The sequence below is a fragment of the Rhopalosiphum maidis genome, chromosome 1 (genome assembly GCF_003676215.2).
Source record: "Rhopalosiphum maidis isolate BTI-1 chromosome 1, ASM367621v3, whole genome shotgun sequence".
Lineage (NCBI taxonomy): Eukaryota > Metazoa > Arthropoda > Insecta > Hemiptera > Aphididae > Rhopalosiphum > Rhopalosiphum maidis.
Window position 1 is genome coordinate 61,939,199 of NC_040877.1, and position 27,707 is coordinate 61,966,905.

Genomic DNA, 27,707 nt, shown 5'->3' on the forward strand with positions numbered 1-27,707 from the left:
GTCTACAGTGAATAGTTGTGAATAGTGAATCGTAGAAGGTAGATCTAAATTTCTATGATTAACGATTATGTCATCAAACATCAAACTTGCATTTGTAGTTATATCTATTTAATGTGTATTTACTTTTATTCTATATGATTCTAATGTAAGTAAAACCAATTTATTTTACATATGTCTTGTTTATTGTAATATGTGAATATTTATGTTTTATTTAGCAACAATGTGTTAAACAATATTTAATTTTATTCTATAATCTCAAGATTCATCAGTAATTATGGTGTTTGAATCTTTGGTGGCTGATGTGCTCAATAGGTTCATTGGTGAATATGTTGAGAATTTAGATAGTTCTCAGCTGAATATTGGAATATGGGGTGGTAAGTAATAATAATTAAAATTCTTTTATGTTAAATACCAACATTTTTTTTTTTTTGTATATCCTTTAAAATATTTTTGTGGTTAGTTTATTATTTTGTCTGTTTTGATTTGATGTCACATATTTTTTTAAGTTGCCCTCATAAATTAAAAATTAAAAGTAAAGGATCTTATTTAATTAATATTTGATTTAAATTATATTATTTTTATTTTAGTATTTTAGTTGAAGTACTATTGCTAATATCTCACTCATTATTTTATATGTAGCTATATAATTTTAAATAATTATAAGATTGATTTTTTCTAATTTTTTTTTCATATATTTTTATTACTGGTTTATAAATATATAAAAATAATATATTGATTATTGAGTTTAAATATTTGTATATATATAATTATCATTATATATTAGCAATTCAACATTTTTAATCATTTCTATGAATGAAGAGTATTGTTTTTTTTTCTGATGAATGAGTGTTTTTATATGATAATTATGTTAGTCATTTTTAAAGCCAAAGATAGATCAATACATTTGTATTTTGTGCCTAGTAAGTTTTGTATATTAATTAAAGTATTATTTAATTACCATTAAATAATTTAATTTTAATATTTTTAAAATCTTCTGAAAATAAAATATACTTATAAAAAAAAGTCTATAATTATAAAATATAACTGCCTGGTTACTTTTTTTTTTTCACTACATCATATAAATAAATTAATATCAAGCTTATATTATATTAGATTTAAACTTTTAGAGTTAGTATATTTTAATTGTAATAAAAAAATAAAATAAATTATGTTATTTAAACTTAAGTATACAATTAATACTGAAATAATGATATATAACTTTATAAATTATAGCCTATTAGGTGCATAAAATAATATTATACTTTAGTTAAACTTTTATGAGAACTACCTAATATAACCGCTAATTATTTGTTTAATAAAAATAGGTTTTTGTATTTTATTTCACCTGTTGACCTTGATAATCTGTTTTTTGATTAATGTTAGTTATTAAAACATGATTTTTAAATGAGACACACAAGTTTAAAATAAAAGAATGTTGTGTTTATTACATTTATTTAGTAAGCATTTCAGTCACACCTATATTATTTTATTATTATTGTTGTTGTAAATAATAGTGCATTTCATAATAATTGAAATATGTTGATAATTTTTAAAAAATATTTAGCATTTAAGATTATGTTGAATATTATCAATAAAAACTAATTATGTTTTTTATTTGCACCTTAAATAGTTATCTTATCTATATAAGAATTATTTTTTTAAATTTAATTACATATGTCCTATGTGTTTATAGTTTTTACTATAATTACCATAGAGGTCTAAACTAAATTATTATCTTAATGTTTCATTCAATATCTCAAATCCATAATTTAAATCTGAGGGCTAAGATGAGTTATCTTGAGAAAAGGGTCTATTTTTTTAATGTATACTAAGTATACAATATTATTATAACTGGGAGAAAATTATGAAATTTAACATAAATTATTGAAATTAGTAGCCTTCATGGCTAAAATGCACTTAACCGCCCCATGCAAATTTTTCAATTTTTCTTTTTTTTTTTGGAACTTACTTATATTAACTGTTTAAGAACAATGGTTCAATCAGAATTTGTCAGTCAAACTTAGTTTGGATGTTAGCAATTTTGTGTTTTTTACACGTAAGCACAATGCTACATTTATCATGTCTTTTATTAGATTGTTAAATTCTAAACTAAGTAATAGGTTCTGTTTAGATGTACACAATAATTTTCAGAATAAATGCAATGATTTAATAATGTATATTATGTATAATTTCAATCCCTTGAATATTATCAAATGTAATAAATTGTAATACATTTTTGTTTCTAGGAGATGTTGTTTTAAGAGATCTTAAACTAAAAGAAACATGTTTAGACAATTTAGACCTTCCAATCAGAACTATTTATGGACATCTAGGTAAACTTAAATGATTTTAATTTTATTAAATTCTATTTTTATATATTACTTATACATGTTAGTGTTATTGTTTGTTATATAGGAAAGTTGGTTTTAAAAATACCATGGAAAAATCTATATAGTGGTTCAGTAGAAGCATCCATTGACAGTCTTTTTTTACTTGTTGTTCCAACACAAGATGTTACTTATGATGTGGAAAAAGAAGAGAAGAACAAACAAACTGCAAAGCAAAATGAAATTTCAAGAATAGAAAATATTAAGTTGTTGGATCAACAAAAAAATAGTATGTGCAACTATAATATTAACTTAAAAATATAGTTTTTTTGAATACATACTATTAAATTATAAATTCTGAAAACATTTATTTTAAGTATTATACCAAGCAACATTAAATTGTTTATAACATTTATATATTTAAAACATTTTAAATATATTTTATTCCTTCTCTATGTACTTTCTGTAAGACTAAATTAACTTAATTTAACTTTTATTTTAATTCCTTAGCAAAGTGACAATTGTATTACATTGTTTTAGTAATTCCTAGTACTTATGAAAATAATCATGGAAAACAACAAATTAGTTATGAAAACCCTAGAATATTTACTTAATCCGTTCAACAACATCAATTTTGTTTTTAATTTTTTTTTTATAAAAATGTATTACGGTGACGACTTTAAGTTTCTACTATATATTCAAAAATTAATTTTCTAGACATGATTTATAATGTTTAAATACTTGGTAACTTGTTGTGGTATTTAAACAGTTAAGAGGACATGTGTTGTCTCTGACTTACACACGTACGACATAGTAAATTTTCGTTCATCAATTTCAATAGTGTGCTTTTAGTTTTAGTATAAGAGTGAATTTATCAAACTTTTAGGTAAGAACGTTATCTGTGTTCTCTTGTTGGTTTTTTATGATATTTTAATTTTTAGGAGAGTTTGAATATGAAAAATATTTGAAAATGATCATAATTCACTTATAAATTAAAATATCGTAAAAAACCAACATTCTTTTAATATGGCACTGGAAAAAGTAGTGAGAGATATGCATGAAACCTGAGAAATGGATTTAAATGGTAACGGGACACTACTAACATATGCTATATGCTGATGACATTGTCATTCTTGGAGACTCTCAAATCAAAGTAGAAGAAAGTATAAATAAATTAATTAAGTCTAGTAAAAGAATGGGCTTCAATATAAACGAGAGCAAGACTAAGTTTATGATCATGAGTAGGCGTCCAAAGATTTTACAGAATCTCACTGTTAATTGATATACATTTGAGCAAGTAGAAGACTTTAAATACTTTGGGATCAATTTGAAGAATATGAATGATATGCATAACAAAATAAGATTGAAGCTAAATGCGGCAAATTGTGGATATTATGTAATGAGTAAATTATTCAGTTCTAAGTTTCTTTCCAGAAAAACTAAGAGAAAGTTATATATTTCCTATTTACGACTCATAGTAATGTATGGTTGCAAAACGTGGTCAACCACTAAAGGGGATGAGACAAAGTTATTAACATTTGAAAGAAAGGTTCTTAGAAGAATATATGGTCTCATATATAATACGGAAACAGGGCAGTATGAAAGGAGAACTAATACAGATATTATTAATAGATCAAATATTAAAAAATATTTTGTCTTAAAGAGATTGGAATGTACTGGACACATATGGCAATATAAAGATAGCCTAATGAGACAAGTTGTGGTATCTAAACTAAATAAAACATGCCCCAGAAAAAGACCATGTCAGCGTTGGCTAGATCGAGTAAAGAAAGATTTAATTCAAGTAGATGAAACGGCAAGAACCGAGGATGCAGACAACAAAGACCGATGGTAGGGTATGGTAGAAGCAGCGAAAATCTTTAATGGCCTGTAGAAGCTAAAAACAAAAAAAAATGATAATAGGTCAATTCACTCTAATATTAAAACTAAAAGCACACTATTGAAACTGGTGAACGAAAATTTACTATGTCGCACGTGTCTAAGACGGAAGCAACACATGTGGGTGAGATGTCCTCTTAAAGTTTTTGAGATTTTTTAAATGTTTTCAAATTTATGTATGATAAATTTAGTTAAAACGCTAATAAAATTCTATAATATTCCCTTTTAGTTCAAAAATATGAATCATTTTTCTAAATTAATTTATTTGTATAATGATATATGATTAAATTTCATAGTTCACAACATTATTTATTAATATCTTATCAGATAATTAGCTAGTCTTGAAATGTATGTTACTTGTTAATTAGATATATTTAATAGATTTTTATTATTGTAAAACAATTTTTTTAGAAATGGATCAAGATAATGTAAAAGATTCCTTTGTTGAAAAGTTGGCTACACAGATTGTCAGAAATGTGCAAATCAATATTAAAACAATCCATATAAGATATGAAGATCGAGTAACATTCCCTAATCATCCATTTTCTTTTGGATGTACATTATATGATATAACATCTCATTCAACTGATTCAAATTGGAATAGGTTTATTGATAAAGGTCAAGATCCCTTAGCAATGATCTTTAAGGTAGATACATTTTAAGAAGTAAAATTTAAATATATTATGATAGAATGTATTTTGTTACTGTTTTATAAATTTGTAAATACGTTAAATTTTTTTATGATATAGGTATTTAAGTATTAAAACATTTGGGCTTTAACCAGTGGCACACCTATTGTTTGTTTTTTTAAAGAGAGGGTACATATAAATTATAAACTATATTTACAGAGAAAATATGTACTCTTCCTTAGTGACTATTATTAAATATTCAAAAATTAGCATCATATTTTGTAGTTAATGGGGTTACCTTACTGCAGACAACAGCTAGTGTTTAAAAACTTAATTTATTATTTATAAAGAAATTAATATGTTTTAAGTAATACAAATTAAACAAACATGACAAATTGATCCTCTTTTTCTAATTTATTTTTATTACTAAGAGGAAGCCAATTTTATATTTGTTGTATCCAACTTCCAAGTGCTTAATGTAGCAAATAAACAATATGTATTTATATTATATATATAATGTAATAGGCGTATTTAGACCTCATTTGCAGATCGAGCACAACTGTGCAGTATCTTGAGGAGTGACTGAGGGGGTTATAGACCCCCTTCAAAAAAAAAATTAGAGTTTGAGGATATGGTACCAACAATTTTTTATTTTTTATTAGAAATAAATAATAGTTTTATTTATCAAAACAATAAATAACTAATATGAAATTGTATTTAATGTTTCAAACTTTGGAGGTCGTGCCTGTGTATAACAGTTACGATCCATAGACACTTTGATGAATATAATATAAAATTTATTTAGTTTCATTATTTTTATAATGAAATTAATGTTTTATTATCATATATAAAAACATTATTTTTGTTTGCTAAAATATTTTTTCAATATTTCAACTTAAAAGTAAGTTATATATTTTTTAAATTAAAACAACTTACTGTGAAAACAAAGATAATGTAAACTTTAAATTTGACAATAGATTGATTATTTACTCTTATAATGAAACTAGCAAAACTATACGTAAACTACTAAATATAAGTTTATAATCTTACGCCATTCCAAGATAGGTATGGGATATTCGCAATTTTTTTTTTTTAATAGACTAATAAACTAATCATATCATATTCACAACTCTTATCTACTGACATACCCTTATGATTAAATGGTCATAAAAATGTATGTTATATGTACAAAGTTGTACAGATATAATTACTGTACCATTGTCATTTTTTAGGTATTTTCCCTTAATGCTGTAGTTTTATAATTAAAAGGTTGGTAATTTTTTAAATGGCATTTATTTAGATTATATCTATGGAAGGATATGCTGTTTATTGGAATTCTAAAGGTAACTTATTCACTGAACAACCAAGAGAAACGTACAACGATTCTTTCATAAATGGAATACCAAAGAAAGATGTTCTTCCTGATGGTTATGAATATTGTAAGTTTTAATAAAAATATTTATATATAGTTGTAATAGTTGTTTAATTACTAATTATTAATTAGTAATGAAAAATATAACTTTTTTATTTTAGTGTTGGGTCCAATTAATGCTAAAGCTAAAATGAAAATGAATCCAAAACCGGAATTAGATGGTAGTGATTACACAATACCAAAATATTCTATTTATATTGATATGGAAAGCTTAAACATAAGTAAATACAATATTTACAGAAACAATACATTTTTATTTAAAATTAAAGTTATTAACACAGTATTATTTTATGATTTAGGAATCAGTAAAACTCAATATCAACATTTAATTATGGCTGCTGAATCTTTAGATCGCTTAACTAAAGCAATGCCTTATAGAAAGTACCGACCATCACTTAAAGAATATAAAGGAAACTATAAAGAATGGTAATAACAATTGTTGTTAATATTTATTATTTAGTGTACAAACTATAAAAATAATTTTCATTGAAAGGTAACACAAAATAAATGTTTATGTATATACTAGAACTGAGTGATTTTATCAAATAAAACTAAAACTTTTTCGAAAAAAAAAAAAAATTTACATAACTTTAGGTCATTACAATTTGTAATTTACAAAACAGTGTTTTTGAAATAATAAGTGCTTATCAATAAAAAAATCATCTGGTATATAATATAAAACATGTTTATGTTAAAAATATTATATTAACAACAATTATTAAGATTAATAACTTGTGTAATTATTTTTTATTTTTATCTTGAAATAATGATAATATGATTTAGTTGTACAACTCATAACTTGGAAATTTTAATTCTAAAAGTCTAAATCAAATATTTTATATATATCTGTTTGTTTTGCATAATACTTTAATATTTTCTAGTTTCATAACTAATAAACATTAACTTGAAATATTAGATACTTGCTTTAAATTTTTACTATAATAAATAGCACAGTGTAGGAAGTGTTGATTATTATAAAGTTTAAATATTGGTTTAAGACAATATTATTATTAATGTGATTGTTATTTCAATTATAATGATATTATATTAGTAATGTATATTTTTATTAAAATTTTAACTATTTTTTAAAATGTATGTAACTGTTTGTTTTTTTGTTGAATTTAGGTGGAAGTTTGCATATAAATGTGTATTGGAAGAAGATGTAAGAAGGATACATAGAAATTGGGATTGGATTCATATGAGTTCACATAGGAAGTTAGTTAAAGAGTATAGTATTCTTTATAAACAAAAACTTGAATCAAAAAAACCATCGACCACAACATTAAATAGAATATCTGAATTGGAAAATCATTTAGATGTGATGAATATTATTTTGACGAGACAAAAAGTAGAAAATATGGTAAGAATGTTGAATACAATTTTTAATTAAATGTTAATAATTTAAATATTATTTGAATACATATCTTGTTTTTTATTTTATCTTTTATTTAAAACATAATTTTGAATATTGAAATATTTTGTTATTAATCAATTTAATCAAATTATTTTATCATCTATGTAGTGTTGTTTTATATTTTTTTCTCCCACGGAAAATAGTAAAAAACTAATACAGAGGTTTCCAACCTTTTTTGGCACCCTTAGTCATTTTCTAAAAATCCGGAGGCACCCTATGTTCTATGGCCTATAGACTAAAAATATATTTCAAATAATTTTGCTGCACCCTGGTTGGGAATCTCTGAAAAAATAACATACATATACAGTAATCCCTCGATATCTGCGAAGGTTAGGTTCCAGAAAAGTTGCGCGGATATCAAACCAAGGCCATATTGTTAAATCTGTTGGTTTGCCAAAGAAAAAACCTCATTGATAGATTTAGAATCTATCTATCTGTGCATATAGTATATATAAACATAATTGTATAGTTTTAACTAATGATGTAACAACAATTATTTACAATTTTCTAAAATAAATTATCTTTAGTTTGTATAATAATGATAAAATGTTATCGGATAAATACAATTTAATCACCAATTCAACGCGGATAACAAGGGATTACTGTACTTCAAATTTTTAAATTTTTAGATTGTTAAAATGAACATCATTATAAAATTTTTCAAAAATAATGAAAAAATATACTAAAACTTCTCTAATTATGTCTATGAAAATTATAAATATTATTTACTTATAGGTTGAACGAGAAGGAAAAATTCAAGAAGAAATAAAAAAAGTAGAATCAGAACGTGGCTGGTTTAGTTTTTGGCGTTCTAAAAATGAAAATGATAAAGAAAAAGAAAAAGATATTAGTAATTTAAGATTTTAATAAAAGTCTTAAAGTCTTATTTTATTTTGACTTATTTTTGTTTTTTAGTTAAGCAATTTGAAGAAGTTATGAATGCAAATGAAAAAGAAAAGTTGTATAAAGCAATAGGTTACCAAGAAAGTTCAGCTACAACAATTTATCCTGAAACATTTATAGATACAACATTTAAATTTTGTTTGCATAAATTAGAAATATCTGTTTTTGACGAAGAATTTACATCTACACAAAAAGTCTTGACTGTTTGTTTTAAAGAATTTTCTCTGGAACTTCAAAGAAGATTAACAGCTAATGCTATAAAGTATTATAATATAATTATTTGCAATTTATTATTTTCTTTTAATCACATAAAATAATTTGTATTTCAGAGTGGAAGCTTCTGGTGAAACATTATCAGTATTAGGTTTACAACAATCAAATACAATACCAAAACTTATTATCTCTAAATCATTTGATCAATATAAAAGCGCTCAAGATTTAGCATGTAATCAAGACTTTGATCAAGATAGCTTTGATAGACAAAAGTTTTTATTCAGTTTGTTGTTTGAAACAAATCCTCTTGATCAAAATTGTGATAGTAGAGTAATATTATCATTCAGACCTTTAAAAATGGTATATGATGCTCAAACTATAATTAAAATTATGAATATATTCACAATACAACAATCAAATGTTACAACACAGTATGTCAAGTATACATTTTGTTTTCTTAATAAGTTAATAGTTTATGTTTATGTTTCAATATTTTCACATATTAAGTTATATTTTAGTACATTGGTTTTAAAAAATTGTATTTTATTTTATGGTTATGTAAAATATCAAATTTTTTTTAATTACAAAGATTACAAGTAGCAGCTGGTACAAAACTAGCTGAGATCAAAGAAAAATCTGCCCTGGGTATGCAGCATATCATAGAGGAACATAAAAGACTTGAATTAAAGATTGATATGATGCCATCTTACATTGTTATACCTCATGGCGGATTTTACAAAAAGTAATAAATTATTTTAAAATATTAAAAATATGCAAATATTAATTAACATAATTTTCTTTTTTTTACAGAAACCAGTCTTTATTAGTTTTTAATTTAGGGTGTTTAAAAATAAAATCTAAACCACAAACTGCAGAGAATTTAGTAAGTATTCATTCAATGCATAAAATGGGAGCATCACAATCTGAAGTTTTACAAGAAATTGTTAGTCGTAGTTATGATCGCTATTACATTGAACTAGAAAATGCTCAAGTATGTGATAATACTAAAAATAAATATGTATGTAATGATAATAATAACTATTCATTTTTAGATATTAATTGCTAATAAAGGTGACAAGTGGAAAAATAAGTTTAATGAATCATTTCAAAATGAACTTTATATTTTGAAGCCTACCACTCTATCCATTCAAGTTGAAAAATGTTTAATAACTGATGATCCTCGTTTGCCATTACTTAAGGTGACTGGAGAACTTCCAGCTATTGATATAAAAATTGCAGGTAAATATAGAATTAATATTACTTGAAATTTTATATATTTTAAAACTTTAAATATTTTATTATAATGTTTTTGTATTGTCTAGCTTTATACTCATTGACTAATTAATTAACATTAACCATTAATAATAATAATTTAGTGGTGTTAGTACCTACATAGTTACCACATTTTATAAAATATAAATTATTGTTTTATAAAATATTATATACAATTTGAGTTAATTCTTCTTAGTTGAAAAGAAGTTGATATAATTAAATTGACTTTAACAGTTAGCAATTATGTATATTTTATTCAAAATAGTAAATACTATTACAAAAAATAACCGTGGATAATAATAAATCTAATAAAATTTTTATTAAAATTAAATTATTTAAAAATGTGTTTTTATGAATTTATGAATAGTTAAATTTTAAATAAATAAATTATATAGTTATATTCTAGTTTTTGTACATATGTTATTTTATATTATTATTTATTTTATTTTATATTAAATCAGAAAATCGAATTTTGGATGCCCTGTCAGTATTTTTAAGTGTTCCTCTACCAAAGAAAGCTAAAGAATCTGATGATAATTCTCATGTAAGTGTTTTAATTGATTATTTTCATTTTGAATGGTAAAATAAATAATTTTTATAATACCAAAATTATCCATTTTTTTTTTAAATTAAATATTAATATTCATTTTTCTTAAGGATATTGATATACTTGGTTCAGCAATGTCATTACGTCAAAAAATTGATTCATTCAATATGACCAAAAATTTAACTAGCCAAAGAAAAGAAGCAGAAAAATCTTCAGATGTAAATGTGCAATTTACATCATTAGATGTTAAATTAGTTCTTAAACGTGAGATTAATAAACAAAATATAATTAATCATATTTATTTATTAGTTTTAGCTGATAATAAATATATGTATATTTTTCTTGTTTTTCTGTAATTCTAGGTTTATCAATTAAAGTGTTATCATATGATGACAAAGGCTCTTGGTTAAGTCCATTATTAGACTTTAATTTGCTTACCTTAGAACTGTCATTAACTCAGCAATCATTTAATACGAGTCTTGCTTTGAAATTGGGTAGACTATTTTTAGCTCAATATTATAAAGAAACTATTATACCTTTAGTTGACACACCAAATGAAGATGAAAACCAGTACCTCTTACTTATGAAGTATACTCTAGTTAGTATAAATTTATTATTTGATAATTATTTAAATGATAACCAAATCTATTTTTATAGGTAGATAAAAACTCTCCACAGTTTTATACTAATGATAACGTATTGCAACTACTTGAATTAAATTTCACTAAGTTATTAGCAACAGCTAATAGAGATGCATTACTTTACTTTTTTGATTGGATGAACAATGTTAGTACTAATATAACAAACATGCAAAAACAGTATAGTTATAACTCAGAACCTCCGTTGCAAGTTCAAAAACCTATTAAACTTAAAAGAATGCATTTAGTTTCTAATGCATTGTCAACTATTCTTGAAGAATCTGCTGCAAATAAAGTTCAACAATGTATGTATGATATAATTAAATTAAATATTGAATATTGCTATTTATTTTAAAATTAAAATTTTTATAATTAGTAAATAAAAAATTAACCGAGGACAAAGACATCAAAGATTTAAAATTAGTAGCTCAAATAGGTGAAATACAATTGATAATTGTATCTGAAGCTGAAGACTTAGCTCATATGCTTATAACTAAACTTGAGTCATGTGTTTCAATAAAAAAATCTGATATTCAGATTGATGCTAAACTACAAAATATTAGTGTTTTTGATCCATCGTCGGATACAATTTATAAACATGTAAGTAATAAATGCTTCCAATTAGAATATAATCAGTCTTGTTTAATATAATTTATTTAATAAGATCAACTTTTACATAGAATTAAAACACTTCTAGACTAGCATAATTTAAACTATCAATTTTCATTGAAAATTACTATTTTATTTTTTTTAGTATAATAATTTATGAATCATTTGACTTTTACATGTTTAGATTATTCATGTTGCTGAAAATGATGAAGCTTTGAAATTTAAAATGATTATGTATAATGAACAATTTCTTGTTGATTATGATTCACCAGAAATTTTTATGTCAATTTCATCAGGGTGTATAAAATGTGTATTTTTAAATAGTTTTATGACAAAATTATTAGTAAGTATTGTTTACTCTTAATTAATTATACATTTTAAATATATAAAAAATTAAAATGAATAATTTATCTAATTTATAAAAATAACTATATAAAGTAATATATCTAATTGCATTTATTTTATTTTTATTCGCAGAGCTTTATAAATCATTTTCAAGCCGGTAAAGCTGCCGTTTATGAAGCAGGAGCTGCTGCTGTAGCTACTGCTAAAATGAATGTGAAATCTGCTACTCGAGTTGCTCTTGATATTAATCTAAAAGTATATATTTATTATTTAATTTCTCTTTTTTATTTTCAAAAAATTAATTATGTTTTTTCAAAGGCTCCAGTCATTGTGGTACCACAAAATTCGTTTAGTTTGGAAGCATTATGTTTTGATTTTGGATATTTGTCTATTACTAACTCATTTTTGGTTGTTCACAAAGGAACTGATTATATTCCAGCAGTTATTGATCAATTGAGTTTAAATTTACAAGATCTTAAAGTATCCAGGTTTGATTACTATAAGTTTGAATTATTATAGGTATAATATTATATTTTTAATATATTATTTTCAGAGTAAAATTGAATGATGGTATTAAATATTTTGTGTTTGACTGTCTATTATTACAACCTATTACATTTTCTCTAATTGTAAAACGTAATTTATCATCAGCATGGTATACCGATCACCCAGATTTTGATGTAGTGGCTAAATTTGACTCTATCAAAGTATAATTAATAATTTTAAAATATTTTTACATATATCTAAAACTGAACTTAATTTAATATTTAATTATAATTGTTATAGGTAACTGTTAGTCATATTGATTATATTTTAGTAATGAAGGTATTAAATGAAAATCTAAGTGAAGGAAAAGATGTCTCGACTCCTCCCAATAATCAACCATTTTTAAGCACATCACAAAATAATTCAAATGGTTAGTTGTATATATTGAAAACTTCTATAGTTAATTTTGTAAATTAAAATATCTCAAATGTTTTTATTTTTTATTTTATTAGAAATCAAAGTAATTGTTGATGTTGAAAAAGATAAATCTCAATCTCAAGAAATCAGAACATTAGCTAAATTTGAATTTTCTGTAAAAAATATTATACTAGAGCTATTTAAAGAAGGTCCTGATAAGGTAATTGATAAATTAATTTAATTTTGACTTTAATATATATATATTAAACTGAGATTTGTATCATTTCATTTACAATTTGATTATTGTAATTCTTAAAAAATTATAAATTAACAGATTTATTTATTTTAGATTATATCTGTAAATATAGTTTCATGAAATCAAACACATTTTTTGTTAATTAGGTTACACTTGTAGTAGTAAAGTTAGGTTACATATAAAAGTCTTATAAAATGTTAAGTGTTTATATTACTATTATTGATCGCTCTTTATAAAAAATTATATTTTATTATTTTGCAATTCTTTAATGAATTATGTTCAACTCTATACATTCATTTCTTTATTAAAACATTGACTGTTCAAATATATTAAAATGTTTATTGTAACTACACAAATATCACTTTAATGATATGCCCACTTACTGGCACGTATCCAGGATTTTTTTTTGAGAGAGATGGGAGTAGAACGTTTATCCAAAATATTTCATTTCTCCACCCATAATTAGAATCTTTTATACCAGGTGATTATTTTATTTAAGAACATTAAGTTTTATTATGAATTATATTTTGTATAAGTTTTTTAAGTTTTTTACTTTTTAATGACAACATACATTTTTAATTTCCTTTTACAAAATAGAACGTTTTTTGTAGTACTTAGATGTATAATATCAAATTTTAGATAAATAGTTTATGAGTTATAAGTCTTTAAAGTTTAAATTATTGTAGTGAAGTGGCAAAGTGGTACCATGCAAAAGTTGATCTACTTCTGCCATCTAGTGTGACAAAACAAAAAAGAAACTATAACACTTATATTGTTATTTATACAATAACATCATGATATACAATTATAATACTAATAACTTAACAATAATATATTTTGTATTTATCACTTATTTATTTATTTATTTATTTATTTATTTATTTAGAATGGTTTGCAAATAAAGAATAATAGTATGGGGCAATTTATGTTTTCCTCATTAACTGTAGATGGTTCAATGCAGACAGATCTTTCATTAGCTCTGACATTAAATTTGTTAGATGTTACACTAGATGATACACGACTAAATAAATCTTCAGGAAATAAGGTAGTACGTTATATGGAGAGAAAAAAAAGTAATCTCGAAAATGAAAGTTTGAAAAATACCATTGATATGAAGTATAAACAAACCCTTGCTGGATCTGATGGTAATTATTATTATTCAAAAATTCCTTTAAAATCACAAATTGTCGTAACACTTTTTTATATTGTAGTTCAGCTGAAAATATTTAGTTTTAATTTAATATTTAATGTGGAATATATTCAGTACTTATTGAATTTCTTTATATTGCCATCTCAAAATCAAGATTTAGCAATAAATGATGTGACAAAAAATGTCAAACAAAACATAATGGTTTGTTGTAATAAAATAAATTAAACAATATATATAGTATAAAATTTGTAAATTCTTTATTTTTCATATATTTTGTAGAAAGAAAAATCAAATGCCATGGAACAAAAAGAAAACAATAAAACACTTTTGTTAAAAGTACAATTAGAAAAACCTGATATTATATTAGTAGAAAGTTTGGACGACATCAATACAAATGCAATTATTATGAATGTAATATTATTAAAAATAAATAGTTTAATAACTTTATAATTTCCATAAATTAATTTTAGACGGAAGCCACATTGAAACTTCGCATGTCTACTCCAACTCGTCAAACTATAAATGGAGAAATTAAAGATTTGCAAATATATTCTTGTTGCTATAATCCTATGAGAAGGAAAGATACAATGAATCAAGTTAATATTTATTTTATGTGTTTTTATAAATATGTTAAAGTTAATCTATATATTTATATATATAATATTTATAATAAATAGATATTAAGACCAGTTACTATAAATGTTATTGGTTCAACACCTGATGATACTTGTCTTCATGTTGATGTAACAATGACTCCTTTGATAATATCAGTTACACCAGGTAATTATTTTTAAAAAGCTATTTAATTTAACTTTTATAGGTTTTTAGAATATGTTTGTATTTCTTAGCTAATATTGAAATGTTAAATCGTATCAATCAAAGCTTGACAGAAAAAAAAGAAAATTTAACTGAAGAACACAAATATGATGAACAAAAATATGAAGATTTGTGGAATAAAACTATGTTTAATGATACAGAATTCTGGTTTTTAAAAACTGGTTAGTATATTTATTAAAGTTACTAAAAATTGATTACTGATTGATATTACTGAAATATTCCAGAGTTGGGTGTTGAAGCTAGCAATTTAGACAAAGATGATGTATTACCTGTTTTAAAGAAAAGTGAAGTCTGTATTATATCTATTCCTTCGATAGTTTTTACCATTGAAGCAGGAATTGGCACCAAAACAATGCCAATGTTATTAACAGAGTGTACATTTAATGGTTCAGTTAATAATTGGAGCTCTAAGGTAAGCTAATTATACTGTTATGAAATAATTTATTTAACCATTGCTATTATATAATTTAAACTGCTTAAAAACTAAATACAAGGGATTTAATTTATTATAATTTAAATATTTTCTATATTAATATATTAAAACTAGCTGTGCACTTTATTGCCTGTAAAAAATAGGCCACCTCTTATTTAGAACTTTTTAAAATGTATTTTACCATTAACTGATATTGTAAACATTTTTGACCTTTGACCTCCCTTTTCATATCACCTATCCATGCTATTACTTTGTTTTTGCTTATTGTTTTTCTGGGTTTTTCTTTCTGGTTTCTAATGTTCATAAGTGGCATGTTAAATAATCTATAATCTTCCTTAAGAATTGGAATATCAAATGAAAAAACAATTCTTCAAATCTGACTGGTAGTTCTAGAGAATAGGCCATTGAAACAAAGAAAAAAAAAAAAATGCTCCAGCGATATGTGGGGATGATTAAATTGTATATCCGAATACTTGTTAACTAATTAAAAATGCTAAAAAATCACTTTTTAAGAGTTGTTATGAGATTAGAAATTATTTTTTGTATAATGACATTCAACATTAAATTTTTTAATTATTTAAATACTATAATATTTCAAGAGTTCAAATAAGCTTTCTGTGAAAATACTTATTATGTTTAACATTTATAAACAATAATTTTTAACTGTATACAAAAATTACTAAGCAAAAATTGATTTTTTTTTTTTATTGGTTTTAGAACCAATTATTTTTCCTTATCTTCTCAAAACCTATTCATGTATTGTTAAATTGTTTAAATATTAAAAATTATTTATTTATTTTCATTTTGTATAGTCCAAAATATAATTTTAATATTTTATTTTTAGTTATCTGTAGCAGGAGAATTAACAATGCAAATGAATTATTATAACAGTCGATTAGCTCTTTGGGAGCCATTTATTGAGCCTGTTGAAGTTGAATCTGCTATTGGTACTAAATATAAACCGTGGTTACTTGAGATTAAGGTACACAATTTAAACTTAATAATTTCAATTAATAATCTTAATTTAATTAACATTTTAGTTAGAGACTTTTGACCAAAATCTAAGTTCTCAAGAAGAAGTATTTCAAAGAAAGCCGACAATGAAAATTTCTTTGATATCATATGTATGATTTTTAACTAATGAATTAATAACACGAGTATGCAAGACATTAATTTTGTTGTTATTTTAATTCAGGAAACTATTGAAATAACAATGACAAAAACAGCTTTAGAAGTTCTAACAAGTTTAGGTAAAGCGTTTAATGAAGCAATTACAGCAGAAATACCACTTTCAAAAAGAATAGAAGCTGCTCCATATGTTGTACAAAATAATCTTGGATTTGATATAACTATCATGATATCAAATACACCATTTAAAGTAATAATTGATCAAAAAATATATATTTACTTAAATTATTTAATTTTTTTGAATTATAGTTATGCAATGTAAATGACTGTGAAGAAGATGGTGATAATACTGTTTTAAAAGATCGAGAACAGATCAATCTTTGTCTAAAAAATGATGATTCAGTGTCAGATCATTTACGTCAGAATAAAATAACTGAAAGATCTCTAAAAATTAAGGTTGGCATAAATCATTTTAACTAGTAGTATGATCTAAGAACAGAGTATTAAAATTATTTATGTTCTTTTTAGATTCAGGAAAATAATAATGTAACAGAATTTAGCTTACCATTAATAAAGGCTGACAAAAGATATTTTAACATTAAACATAAACTAAGTACTGTAAATGAACCGTGGGGATTAGTAACTGACACTCAAGTAATTGATGGTAGCATGGTTGTAACATTACGAAGTGTTGTACAAGTAATTTTATATTTATAAAATAAGATTTGATTATTTAAATAACTATAATTTTATTGACATAGATTCATAATCACTTCAATGAAAGCATTTTTCTTTATTATAAGAAACAAGGGAAATTGAAAATGATCGGTAAAGCAAAACCCAATAAACCATTCAATTTGCCTGTTCATTCAATTTATTCACAAACTAAAGAAATATTATTTTGTCCGGAAAAGTAAATTAATCTACAATAGAGTTTTTGACAATTCTAATGATACTGTTATCTCTAGATATCAAATATGTGTTAAATCTTTTATTTGGAAAGATATTCAACCAGTTATGAAGTTACGCGCAATGCTACAGTGTCCACCAAATCAAGTTGAGGACAGAGATCCATTTTTTATACAAGTAAAGTTAATTCTAAAAATGTTTCGAATATCATAAATATTTTATTTTTGTTATTAGTTATTAGGAAATATGGAACATATATATTTTGAGCACACTGATCGATATTTGATGTCTAGTAATTGCTACAATATTCATTTATATCCTACAGTTATATTAGTCAATGCTCTACCAGTAAATTTGGATTGTTTAATGCAAGGTGATTCTGAATTAAAAACTTTGGCTCCTGGAGAAAAAATTAACTTACCAATTGTAGAAATTGGCTATTCTTGTCTTACACTGCAGGTATTTATATCTATAACTTGGTTTTGAATAAACATTTAAATAAATTTAATTAATTTAGATATAGTAAAGCAAAAAAAAAGTTTACAACTAAGTGCCTAATTATTAATCTATAAATCAATAACAACTACCTATTCTAAATTTAGTTTCTCATTATGCACTTATTTGTAGAATTTGTCTTACTTTGTTATTAAATAACATGGTGCTATGTTATTATTTTTTATTTAAAAGTAATGATATGTTATTTCAGTTATGAATATTTTTTTCAAATAAATGATTATATTTTGTTTAATGAAATCTATAAAATACTATAAAATTATTTTGGGAAATTTTAATTGAAGTAAAGGATGTGGTCCAATTTATTATCTACCGACTACAATTATGAATATATAAACTTTATTCTATTTTTAGTTTCATATTTTATCTACCTATAAGTAAACTATAATTTAATTAATTTGTTTAGTACAGTTTAATACTGCTTGCAAAGTTACTAAAAATTGAGATTTCCATTGAAAAAAGTGATAAAACACAATAAGAGTTCGAGGAGTTATCCAGGTTAGATTCAAATAATTTCTGTGATAGATCTGAAGATAAAAAAATAAAAGATAAAATTATTATAAATATTAAAATTATGTACAGAGGCTCAAGGTTTTTATCTTGTACTAAAAAAAAGCCATATTTTAGAATACAATATACTAACAACCGTAATACCTATTAAAACCTATCTAAATATTTAACTATTAGTTTTTTTTAATATCAAACATAATATTTTATAATATTAAAATTACTTCAACATTTTTATTGCATTTTTTAATTATTATTTATATTTTTTTAATATACCCATCTTGTGTTTTAATACTATTTTATATTAAATTAAGTTAAAAAAAAAATAAAATACATGATAGATAATATACTGAACCAAAAAACTGGTGGTAAATAACATATTGAATCACAGCCTAAGTAACTTATTATTAACTATTATTAAGATAAATAAAGAAAATAAAAAATGTCAAGGAAGTAAAAAGTAGCCGCATGATAGTGTTTAAATTACATAGTCAATATAAAAATGATAATATAAAAAAAAAAGGTAGCATTCTTGGCGACACCTTGTATATTTATTAATTTATACTTTTTGTATTTATTTTATTTATTAATACTATAATTCAAAAATTATGAATTTTGAATATATATATTAAATAATTTCTTTTTACAGATCAAATATTTAGATAAATATTGGGATTGCAAATGTACTGTTGAGGAACATCCAGATGAATTTTCCATTTGGTCATTTACTAATAATGAAGATAAGCCTGATACAAATGCAAATGTTATAAATTTTGGCATAAGAACAGAATTTCATGAAGGAGGAACACATATAAAAACACTTTATTGTCCATTTTGGATGATTAACAAGACTGGGAAAACTCTTACTTATAAGGTATCTGTTAAAAATACTATGTAAATATTTTAGTAATAATCAAATGTTTATTCTAAAAAAATTATCCTGTAACTTTTACTATTTATAGGCTGTTGATGATGAGGCAAATATGTTACAACATTCACCAAATTCTACAGAACCTTTAATGTGGTCATTTAAAAAAAAGATATTTTTCGCTAATAAAAAAGCTTATGTTAAAATTGATTCAGGTCTTTGGTCTGATAAATTTTCTCTGGATGTGGCTGGAAACTCTGGTTCTATTATGTGTAAATCAAATAATATTCTATATCAAGTAATATTTTTATCATAAGTTGTAGATTATAAATATTTTTTTCTTATTAGAATTTATTTTTTCTAGATGGGTGTACACATACAACTTACTAACAATTCTTTAACAAAACAAGTTACATTTACTCCATTTTACATAACATCTAATCAATGTCCATTTGCTATAGATGTTCAAGAAATGTATAAATTACAACAAACTTGGATTAAAGTATACTTAAAATTAAAGTTTATCCTTTTAAATAATAAAATTGTGTAATTTATTTAAATAGGTAGATCCAAATAGCTGTATACCATTTTGGCCTCAAAATATAACAGATAAACTAAATGTAGACAAAATATTTATTTTTCGTATAACTGGTACTTTGGATGCTTCAACACCACTGCCATATTATAAATCAAGAAGTGATTTAATACGTCTCCGAAATAAAGTAAATTATTAAAAACTATTTTACTGGTTGGATTAAAATTTATGGTTTAGCATATATTTTTAGTTACTATTATTAATAAATAATAATAAATATAACAATAATTTTGCTTATCAAAAATAATGTTTAGGTTTTTAATATTAAAAATATGTTTATAGTATAGTGCTGTTCAAGTGGATATTCAGATGACTGAAGGTGGAACTTACATCACATTTAGTCCTTACATGGAGGGAATGGCACCTGCTTTAATTATAAATCATACAGAAAGTTATCTGAAGTTTATTGAACATGATTTGTCAGAATATTTAGATGAAATGTTAGTTATACTTATTGCTTTTAAGTTTTAGTGTTAACTTACACAATTTTATAACTTACCTGTTTTTTGCAGAAAAATATTACCGCCTAGACATAAAATGTTCTTTGCGTGGACTACTCCAACAGATAACCCTATTATTTATTGGAATATGATGCAGAATCAAGCAGATTTAAGAAAGGTTAATAAACATTTAACACTTATTTATTTTTTCTATGTATAAGTAATGTTAGGAGTAGTAAATATAATTGTCTATTGCTTTTATTAACTATCAGAGTTATATATTTCCAGAGTTCTTTGTGGATATTATTTTTATTATAATTATATATTATAAATCCTGTATTCATTTAATATAAACTAGTTAAATGCATAATAATAATATTAGTATTGATTGTTTTTACTTTAAATTCAACTCAATATAAGTTAAATATACTATAGTAAATATATATAGTTACATATTATGTGTTAACTTTAATCAAATGACTTTATTCAATACTTATTTTTAGATTTCCATATTCAAAATTACAACATTTTTATTTAAAATTTTTAAATAGTCAGTTAATAAGTTTCAAATATAATTCTATAAATAAAGATATTTTGGATTAAAAATTTAAATATTATTATTATTAATCACAATATATGAAAAAAATCTGTTTTAATCTTAAATTAAATTTTTTATATATTTTTCCAGGATGGTGTAGGGACATTCAATCATGATGATGGTATAAAAGTGTATTGGATTTCATTTTTAGATGGTATACAACGTATTCTTATGTTTACTACTGATGCTAGTATAGCTGAAGAATGCCAAGCTTCAAGCAAACTTGAAATAATAAATAGAGAAATATTAGTTTCTATACATTCGTTAGGTTTATCATTGGTAAATAATGATGTTTGTATGGAATTAATGTACTTGAGAATTGGAAGGTAAAAATTATAAATACATTTAATGATAAATATTTTTGAGATTTAATTATTGTTTACATTTGGTTAGTAGCACTAAATAGGCAGGCATTATTATATTTTTATAATATTATGCATATCAAAATATTAACTAAAAATGCGGGCAATTGAATTTTTTTTTTTTTTTTTTATTGTGAATACATATACAAATAAAAAAATAAAACACATAATTGTAAAATCTATACATTAATTTCTCTACTCAGAATCAAAAATGTGCTTTTTAGACTGAAATTTTTTTAAGTTGAATTTTTATTATAGTTCTGGAGTAATATGGGAAACAAAAAAATTAAGTGGTTCTCGTTACGTACCAATGACAAAAAAAGAATGTGAATTAATTGAAACCGCTTATATACGTTACACTAGAATGTTGGCAATTGGCGAAAATGAACCCATTGTTTTCATTAAAGAATTAAATATTGAGGTATGTTTTAGATTAATTATACCTACTATAAAATTAAATAAATTTATATTAATTGATATTTTCAGGTGAATTTTGCAGAAAATATTGTTACAAAACCTTCTAAAAAAAATATTAGACGAATTTACAATACTGGATTTTGGCTTAATTTGCAATCTTCTGATTATACATCCCAGATACATGCTAAAATCAATAATTTACAAATTGATAGTCAAATAGACAATTGTATCTTTCCTGTTGTATTTGCTCCTGTACCACCACCAAAAACAATTGCACAAACTGGTAAGTTATGATATTTTATAAAAATAAAATATAATAATTTATGGTTCATAGAACCAACTCTTGGCATGACCAGGGGCTTAAATATATTAAATGGCTTGATATATACATGGAGTACTTTTGAATTTAGCTATTAAAGTGTCCTTTAAAATGGTATTAGGTTTAATTTTTTTGAATACTGTACATAAAAAATAAAAAGAAGAAAAACTAACTATAAAAATCTTAAAGTTTATGTATTTTTAATTCTATTCATATTAATAAATAGTGCTTGGCCAATGACCAATAACAATTTAAACATTTAGATAAAAGTTATGTACAAATAATTGATGAACTTAAATTAAACTAAATAAATATTGTATTCAAAGACTTCATATTTTGGATTATCCTGTGTATGGAAACTAATGCTAAATCTAATTAATTAATTAATTAATTAATATTTTAGAACGAAAGCCATTTGTGGAGCTTAGTATTGTAGAACGATTGAATAAATACAGTTCAGTTAAACAATATAAGTATTATAAAATGCTTATTCAAGAATTTCATATCAAACTTGATATTGGTTTTATCAATGCATTAATAAAAATGACTGAAAAATATGAGCTCTCTGAAGAAGAAAGGGTTTGTTTAATTGATTATTTTATTATAGTTAATTTGTATGTCAAATCAAAATACACATTTTATTTTAGTTAACAATGTTCAATGAAGATTTGACATATGCCAGTAAGCCATTACAATCTCAAATGATAACTCTTTCTTTACAAGAACAAAAGAATTATTATGATATGCTTCATTTTTCACCACTTAAGGTTTGTAATTGTAAAGTATTTGAATTTCATAATCAGCATATAACTATTTACCACAAATATTATATAGTCTATAAACTTAATTTTAAATCATACTCTCTTTAATTTAGATACACGTTACATTTTCATTAAGTGGGGATGAATTAGAAAATATTCCTCCTATTATCAATATAATCTTGCAAAGTATTGGTGTAACTATTACTAGTGTTCAAGATGTTGTTTTAAAGTAAGTATTATAATATTATATAAAAATGTCTGTTAAATAATAGAAATAATTTTATTTAAAAAAAAAACTACTAGATATGTTTTAATTTCTAAAAAATTAACAATATTGTGTTTATAGATTGGCATTTTTTGAAAGACAATATGTTTTGCTTAATCAGCGACAGTTAATGATGGAAACTCAACATCATTATGTCAGTCAACTAATAAAACAACTTTATGTGCTTGTGTTGGGTCTTGATGTGTTGGGAAATCCATTTGGTCTGGTATCAGGCTTTAAGCAAGGAGTCGAAGATTTATTTTATGAACCTTTCCAAGTATATAATTTATTTATTTATTTATTTATTTAATAATACGGACAAAAGTCCAATTCACAATATATTTTTATAGATAACAATAATATAATTTAATTTAAAATAATAAGATATAACATAATAAAAGATAAAAAAATTAATATATATATAATAATACATTCAATGTTTATTAAAATAATTTACTATTTCCCAAAGACATTAAAATATTTATGGGGTTGTATGACGTATACTTTTTAGATTAATGTGGAATATAAAATAAATTATTGTTGCGAATGTAGTGGTAATTGACTTAATAAAAATAAATCATCAATCTCGTTATTCAGCAATTCGGTGAGAAAGGTGTTGTATGATAAGTATCTACGTACATTTAAAGATTCTAAGTTAAACAATTTTAAAATAAAGATTAAGATTAAAATTATTTTTGAATTGAGTATGTCGTACATTGGTGCTATATTTGTTTTCTCTGTCTAACTCACATACAATGTAGTAAATTTACATTCAGCAGAATTAATCCTATGTTAGCTTTAAGAGGATGTCGTACCTGCATGTTTTCTCTGTCTTACTAACATATACTATATCAAAATATATGTTTAATAGTTCCAATTTTGTGTGTTTGGTTTAAATATTAGAGTAAAATTCCCTATTATCAAACTTATAAATAGTCAGTTTTTTTATGATATTTTAATTTTTAAGTAAATTATCAGTATTTTTAAATATTAATATTTTACATACTCATAATTTTATTAAAAATATTGAAAAACACAGATAATGTTCTTACCTTTAAAAGCATTTTACTTTAATATTTAAGCTAAACACAAAAATTAGGACCGTTGAACATATATTTTGGTATAGTATATGTTAGTAAAACGGGAATAAAACATACAGGAATTACTCTTATTAGAATTTATTAAACTTAAAGTTAAGAATAGTATCTGTATTTGTAGATTTACTTTCCCGAGATTTTACTTGCAATATTTTATGTGCTTTTATTAAAACTAACGTTGATTGGTATTTTGGGTAAATTTAATTTATTTAATTAATTAAGGGTGCAATTCAAGGCCCTGAAGAATTTGCCGAAGGATTAGTATTAGGAGTAAAGAGTTTATTTGGGCATACTGTTGGAGGTGCAGCAGGAGCAGTTGGAAGAATTACTGGTGCCATGGGTAATTTATTAAATTGAAAAAAATCTTCAATTATTTTTAATCATTTTTTATTTATATACACATTAATTTTAATATTAAAGGAAAAGGTATTGCTGCTTTAACATTTGACAAAGATTATCAAAAAAAGCGTCAAGAAATAATGAATCAGCAACCAAGTAATATACCAGCTGGATTAGCACAAGGGGGACGAGGTTTTGTTCTGGTAATTATTTATTTTTATTTTTAAGTGTGATACAATAATACAATACAATAATACATTTATTTTTATAATTAATGGCTTAAATTTTATTAGGGTGTTGTAGAAGGTGTAGAAGGCGTCTTTGAAAAACCTATTAGTGGTGCTCGTAGTGATGGCATAAAAGGATTTTTCAAGGGAGGTTGTAAAGGAATGGTTGGCCTTGTAGCTAGACCTTTATCTGGAGCATTAGATTTTACTAGTGGAACTTTGAATACCATAAAACGGTTTGTATTAGTTGCATGATGTATACAACTTCAAATAATTTTCATACCTGCATATATTGTTTCTGTCTAACAAACATAACTTAGCAAACTTTATATTCACAATAATCTATTTTACTGTTATATTTAAAATTTCAGTAAATTGACAATATTAAAATTTAAAAGTAAAATTAATAGGTTGTGAATTTCAAGGGTTTTTATGAATATGCTATAGATATTAATCTTACCTTTAAATTTTATAATAAATTCACTGTGATTTTAAAAATAACTGAGTGAAATTGATTATTATGAATGTAAATTGTCCTATGTTGTAAATTTATAAGAATAAGATAACACACAAATTTAACAAATCATTGAATTGAAATCAAAATGTATCAACATATTTTTAATCAGGGTTACTGATACTACATCGGAAGTACAACGTGTTCGTTTACCAAGGTTTTTTAGAGAAGATAAACAAGTGCGACCATACAGTAAACGAGATGCTGAAGGATATAAACTTTTAAAGGTGAACCAAACTAATGTTTTTAATTATATTTAAACCATTAGTATAAATAAATTCTTTTACTAAATGTATTATTGTTTATTGACTTAGGGAGAGTAAGGAAATGGTGATGAGAAAATAGATACTATTGGATTTATCTTTTACACAATTAATTGAGATAATTATATGTATACATTCTTCTGTTTTTGAATTTCTAATCACTGTTAACTTACTCTTCATCTTTTGCTTACATTAATTAATTTAAATGTAACAAATAATTGTATTAACAAATTACCTTTAAATGAATCAACTTGTTATTATTTTATATTTAATATATTAAAATAGCACTTTTTGGACTGTATTATCATTTATGTACCTAACCTAATGTAGTATTTATATTTCAAATAATTTTAGAATAGAAAAATAATAGAAAAAAAAAATTGGTTTTTTAATAAAATATTTTTGCTAAAAACATGTTTCTTAGTTTTTGATCTTTTCCTCCTCTCCTGAGGTTATTTATTACATTTTATTACCTATGAGTTAATAAAAGAAATCTAGAATCTAATTAATATTGACAGAGTTTCAATGCAAAAGCAAATTAAGATTCCTGTTATTTAAAATTGTATGGTAAGAAAGTTAAAATGTTTATATTATACTCTACTTTATGAGATAAAATTTTACAGATTGCTGGAAAAGGGGTGTATAAACTATCAGATAATTATATTTATCACATACCAACTATGCTTACTGATAAAGAAATTTTCATAGTCACATCACAAAGAGTTATGTATATTACTCGGAGTTACTGGACTGGTTCTTATAAAGTATTTTTTATATAATTATAATAATATGAAAAAATGTACATATATAATATTGTTTCAATTAGATTGAATGGGAATATGTTTGGTCAGCCATGACTAGGCATCCAAAAATAAAACAAAACGGAATATCTCTCTATGGAAAACATAATCCTAATTTACGTCGTTGGTGGTGTTTCAAAGTTAAACAGTCTAATGTTAAATTAGTTTTGGTATCAGACCCTGAACTATGCTCTGTATGTATTTATATCTAAACATAATGTATATTTATTAATATAACTAATTATAATGTATTCATTTATTTTTAGTGGATAGTTGATAAAATTAGTGAGCTTATGGAAAGCGATGATCCAGATATGAAATCTACCCAGTCTTCTAATGTATCACTTATTAATAGTGCAGAAAATTAAACACTATTGATTATCTCTCAGCTTATTTCTCACACTTTGATGCTTTATTTTTTTATTCTATACTTAATATATGTATAAACCAATTTAAACAAATCAATATTGTCAATTTATGAGAGTCTGTGATGTATTGAGCTTAATTGTTTTATTATTGATCATATAAAAAGAATTTAATAATGGTTTGTGTTGCTTATAACATATATTTTGTGAATGTTATAATTCTTTATTATTTATATTATGTTAAACCATTATTGTATTCATAGGAATGAATTATTTTACATCACTGCAATAGGAGTGTTTATTCATATTTTTTCATTACTTAAATGTTATACTTAATATTTTTTAATTGTTTATCTATTAAGATCGTCTTTATTTTTCATTACTTATATATTTTACTCAACTTTATACTTTTTAATTTTTAATTTTTGTAGGTTAAGTATAGCTATTGTGCATATTGTTCAATAAATTAACATTTGTTGTAACAAAATTATAGGTATGAAAGTCGTACAATTGATTATATATAATATGTCCTAAAATAATAAAACTACAAAGTTTTAAATAAAAACAAACTGAGATGGTTATTCATAAAAAATATAGAATTGACTGAAATATT

The 27,707-nt window shown here is 23.5% G+C and overlaps 2 protein-coding genes across 6 annotated transcripts; both read left to right on the top strand.

Moving 5' to 3' along the window:
• Positions 1–4: 4 nt before the first annotated feature.
• On the top strand, positions 5–27,267 carry LOC113550218 (vacuolar protein sorting-associated protein 13). 5 transcript variants are annotated; one of them, XM_026951941.1, is made up of 61 exons: positions 5–145; positions 216–374; positions 2,247–2,333; positions 2,416–2,616; positions 4,638–4,873; positions 6,156–6,294; positions 6,389–6,508; positions 6,587–6,713; positions 7,413–7,647; positions 8,437–8,551; positions 8,617–8,866; positions 8,934–9,248; positions 9,407–9,559; positions 9,628–9,808; positions 9,870–10,056; positions 10,551–10,633; positions 10,747–10,900; positions 10,999–11,234; positions 11,294–11,579; positions 11,651–11,874; positions 12,068–12,226; positions 12,361–12,483; positions 12,547–12,716; positions 12,782–12,935; positions 13,015–13,144; positions 13,227–13,351; positions 14,274–14,532; positions 14,599–14,738; positions 14,817–14,948; positions 15,008–15,133; positions 15,215–15,317; positions 15,386–15,535; positions 15,599–15,786; positions 16,652–16,789; positions 16,848–16,931; positions 17,003–17,185; positions 17,245–17,391; positions 17,464–17,634; positions 17,697–17,848; positions 17,904–18,021; positions 18,079–18,303; positions 19,514–19,738; positions 19,827–20,030; positions 20,097–20,234; positions 20,296–20,454; positions 20,610–20,767; positions 20,840–20,945; positions 21,456–21,691; positions 21,986–22,148; positions 22,214–22,427; positions 22,867–23,042; positions 23,111–23,230; positions 23,338–23,453; positions 23,571–23,766; positions 24,809–24,926; positions 25,007–25,128; positions 25,219–25,388; positions 25,779–25,893; positions 26,553–26,693; positions 26,756–26,923; positions 26,996–27,097. In XM_026951941.1, the coding sequence occupies exons 2-61, from the start codon at positions 275–277 to the stop codon at positions 27,095–27,097; spliced, it is 9,753 nt and encodes a 3,250-aa protein (XP_026807742.1). In that variant the 5' UTR covers positions 5–145; positions 216–274. The 5 variants fall into 5 exon arrangements, with proteins under 5 accessions (XP_026807742.1, XP_026807763.1, XP_026807754.1 ...); XM_026951945.1 differs by having other exon boundaries at positions 12–145; positions 261–374; XM_026951932.1 differs by lacking the exon at positions 5–145 and having other exon boundaries at positions 275–374; positions 26,996–27,267.
• LOC113550244 lies at positions 3,727–4,195 on the top strand. Its single transcript, XM_026951976.1, has one exon. It carries the CDS (start codon positions 3,727–3,729, stop codon positions 4,180–4,182), a length of 456 nt encoding a protein of 151 aa, XP_026807777.1. The 3' UTR covers positions 4,183–4,195.
• Positions 27,268–27,707: the final 440 nt, after the last annotated feature.

What these genes read in the sequence shown, in the direction of transcription:
- LOC113550218 (XM_026951941.1), top strand. Translation starts at nt 275, where the DNA reads ATGGTGTTTGAATCTTTGGTGGCTGATGTGCTCAATAGGTTCATTGGT. An exon ending in TCCTGATGGTTATGAATATT is followed by an intron (nt 6,295 to 6,388) that starts GTAAGTTTTAAT and finishes TTTTTATTTTAG; the next exon opens with TGTTGGGTCCAATTAATGCT. An exon ending in TGCAAATAAAGTTCAACAAT is followed by an intron (nt 11,580 to 11,650) that starts GTATGTATGATA and finishes TTTTATAATTAG; the next exon opens with TAAATAAAAAATTAACCGAG.
- LOC113550244 (XM_026951976.1), top strand. Translation starts at nt 3,727, where the DNA reads ATGAGTAAATTATTCAGTTCTAAGTTTCTTTCCAGAAAAACTAAGAGA.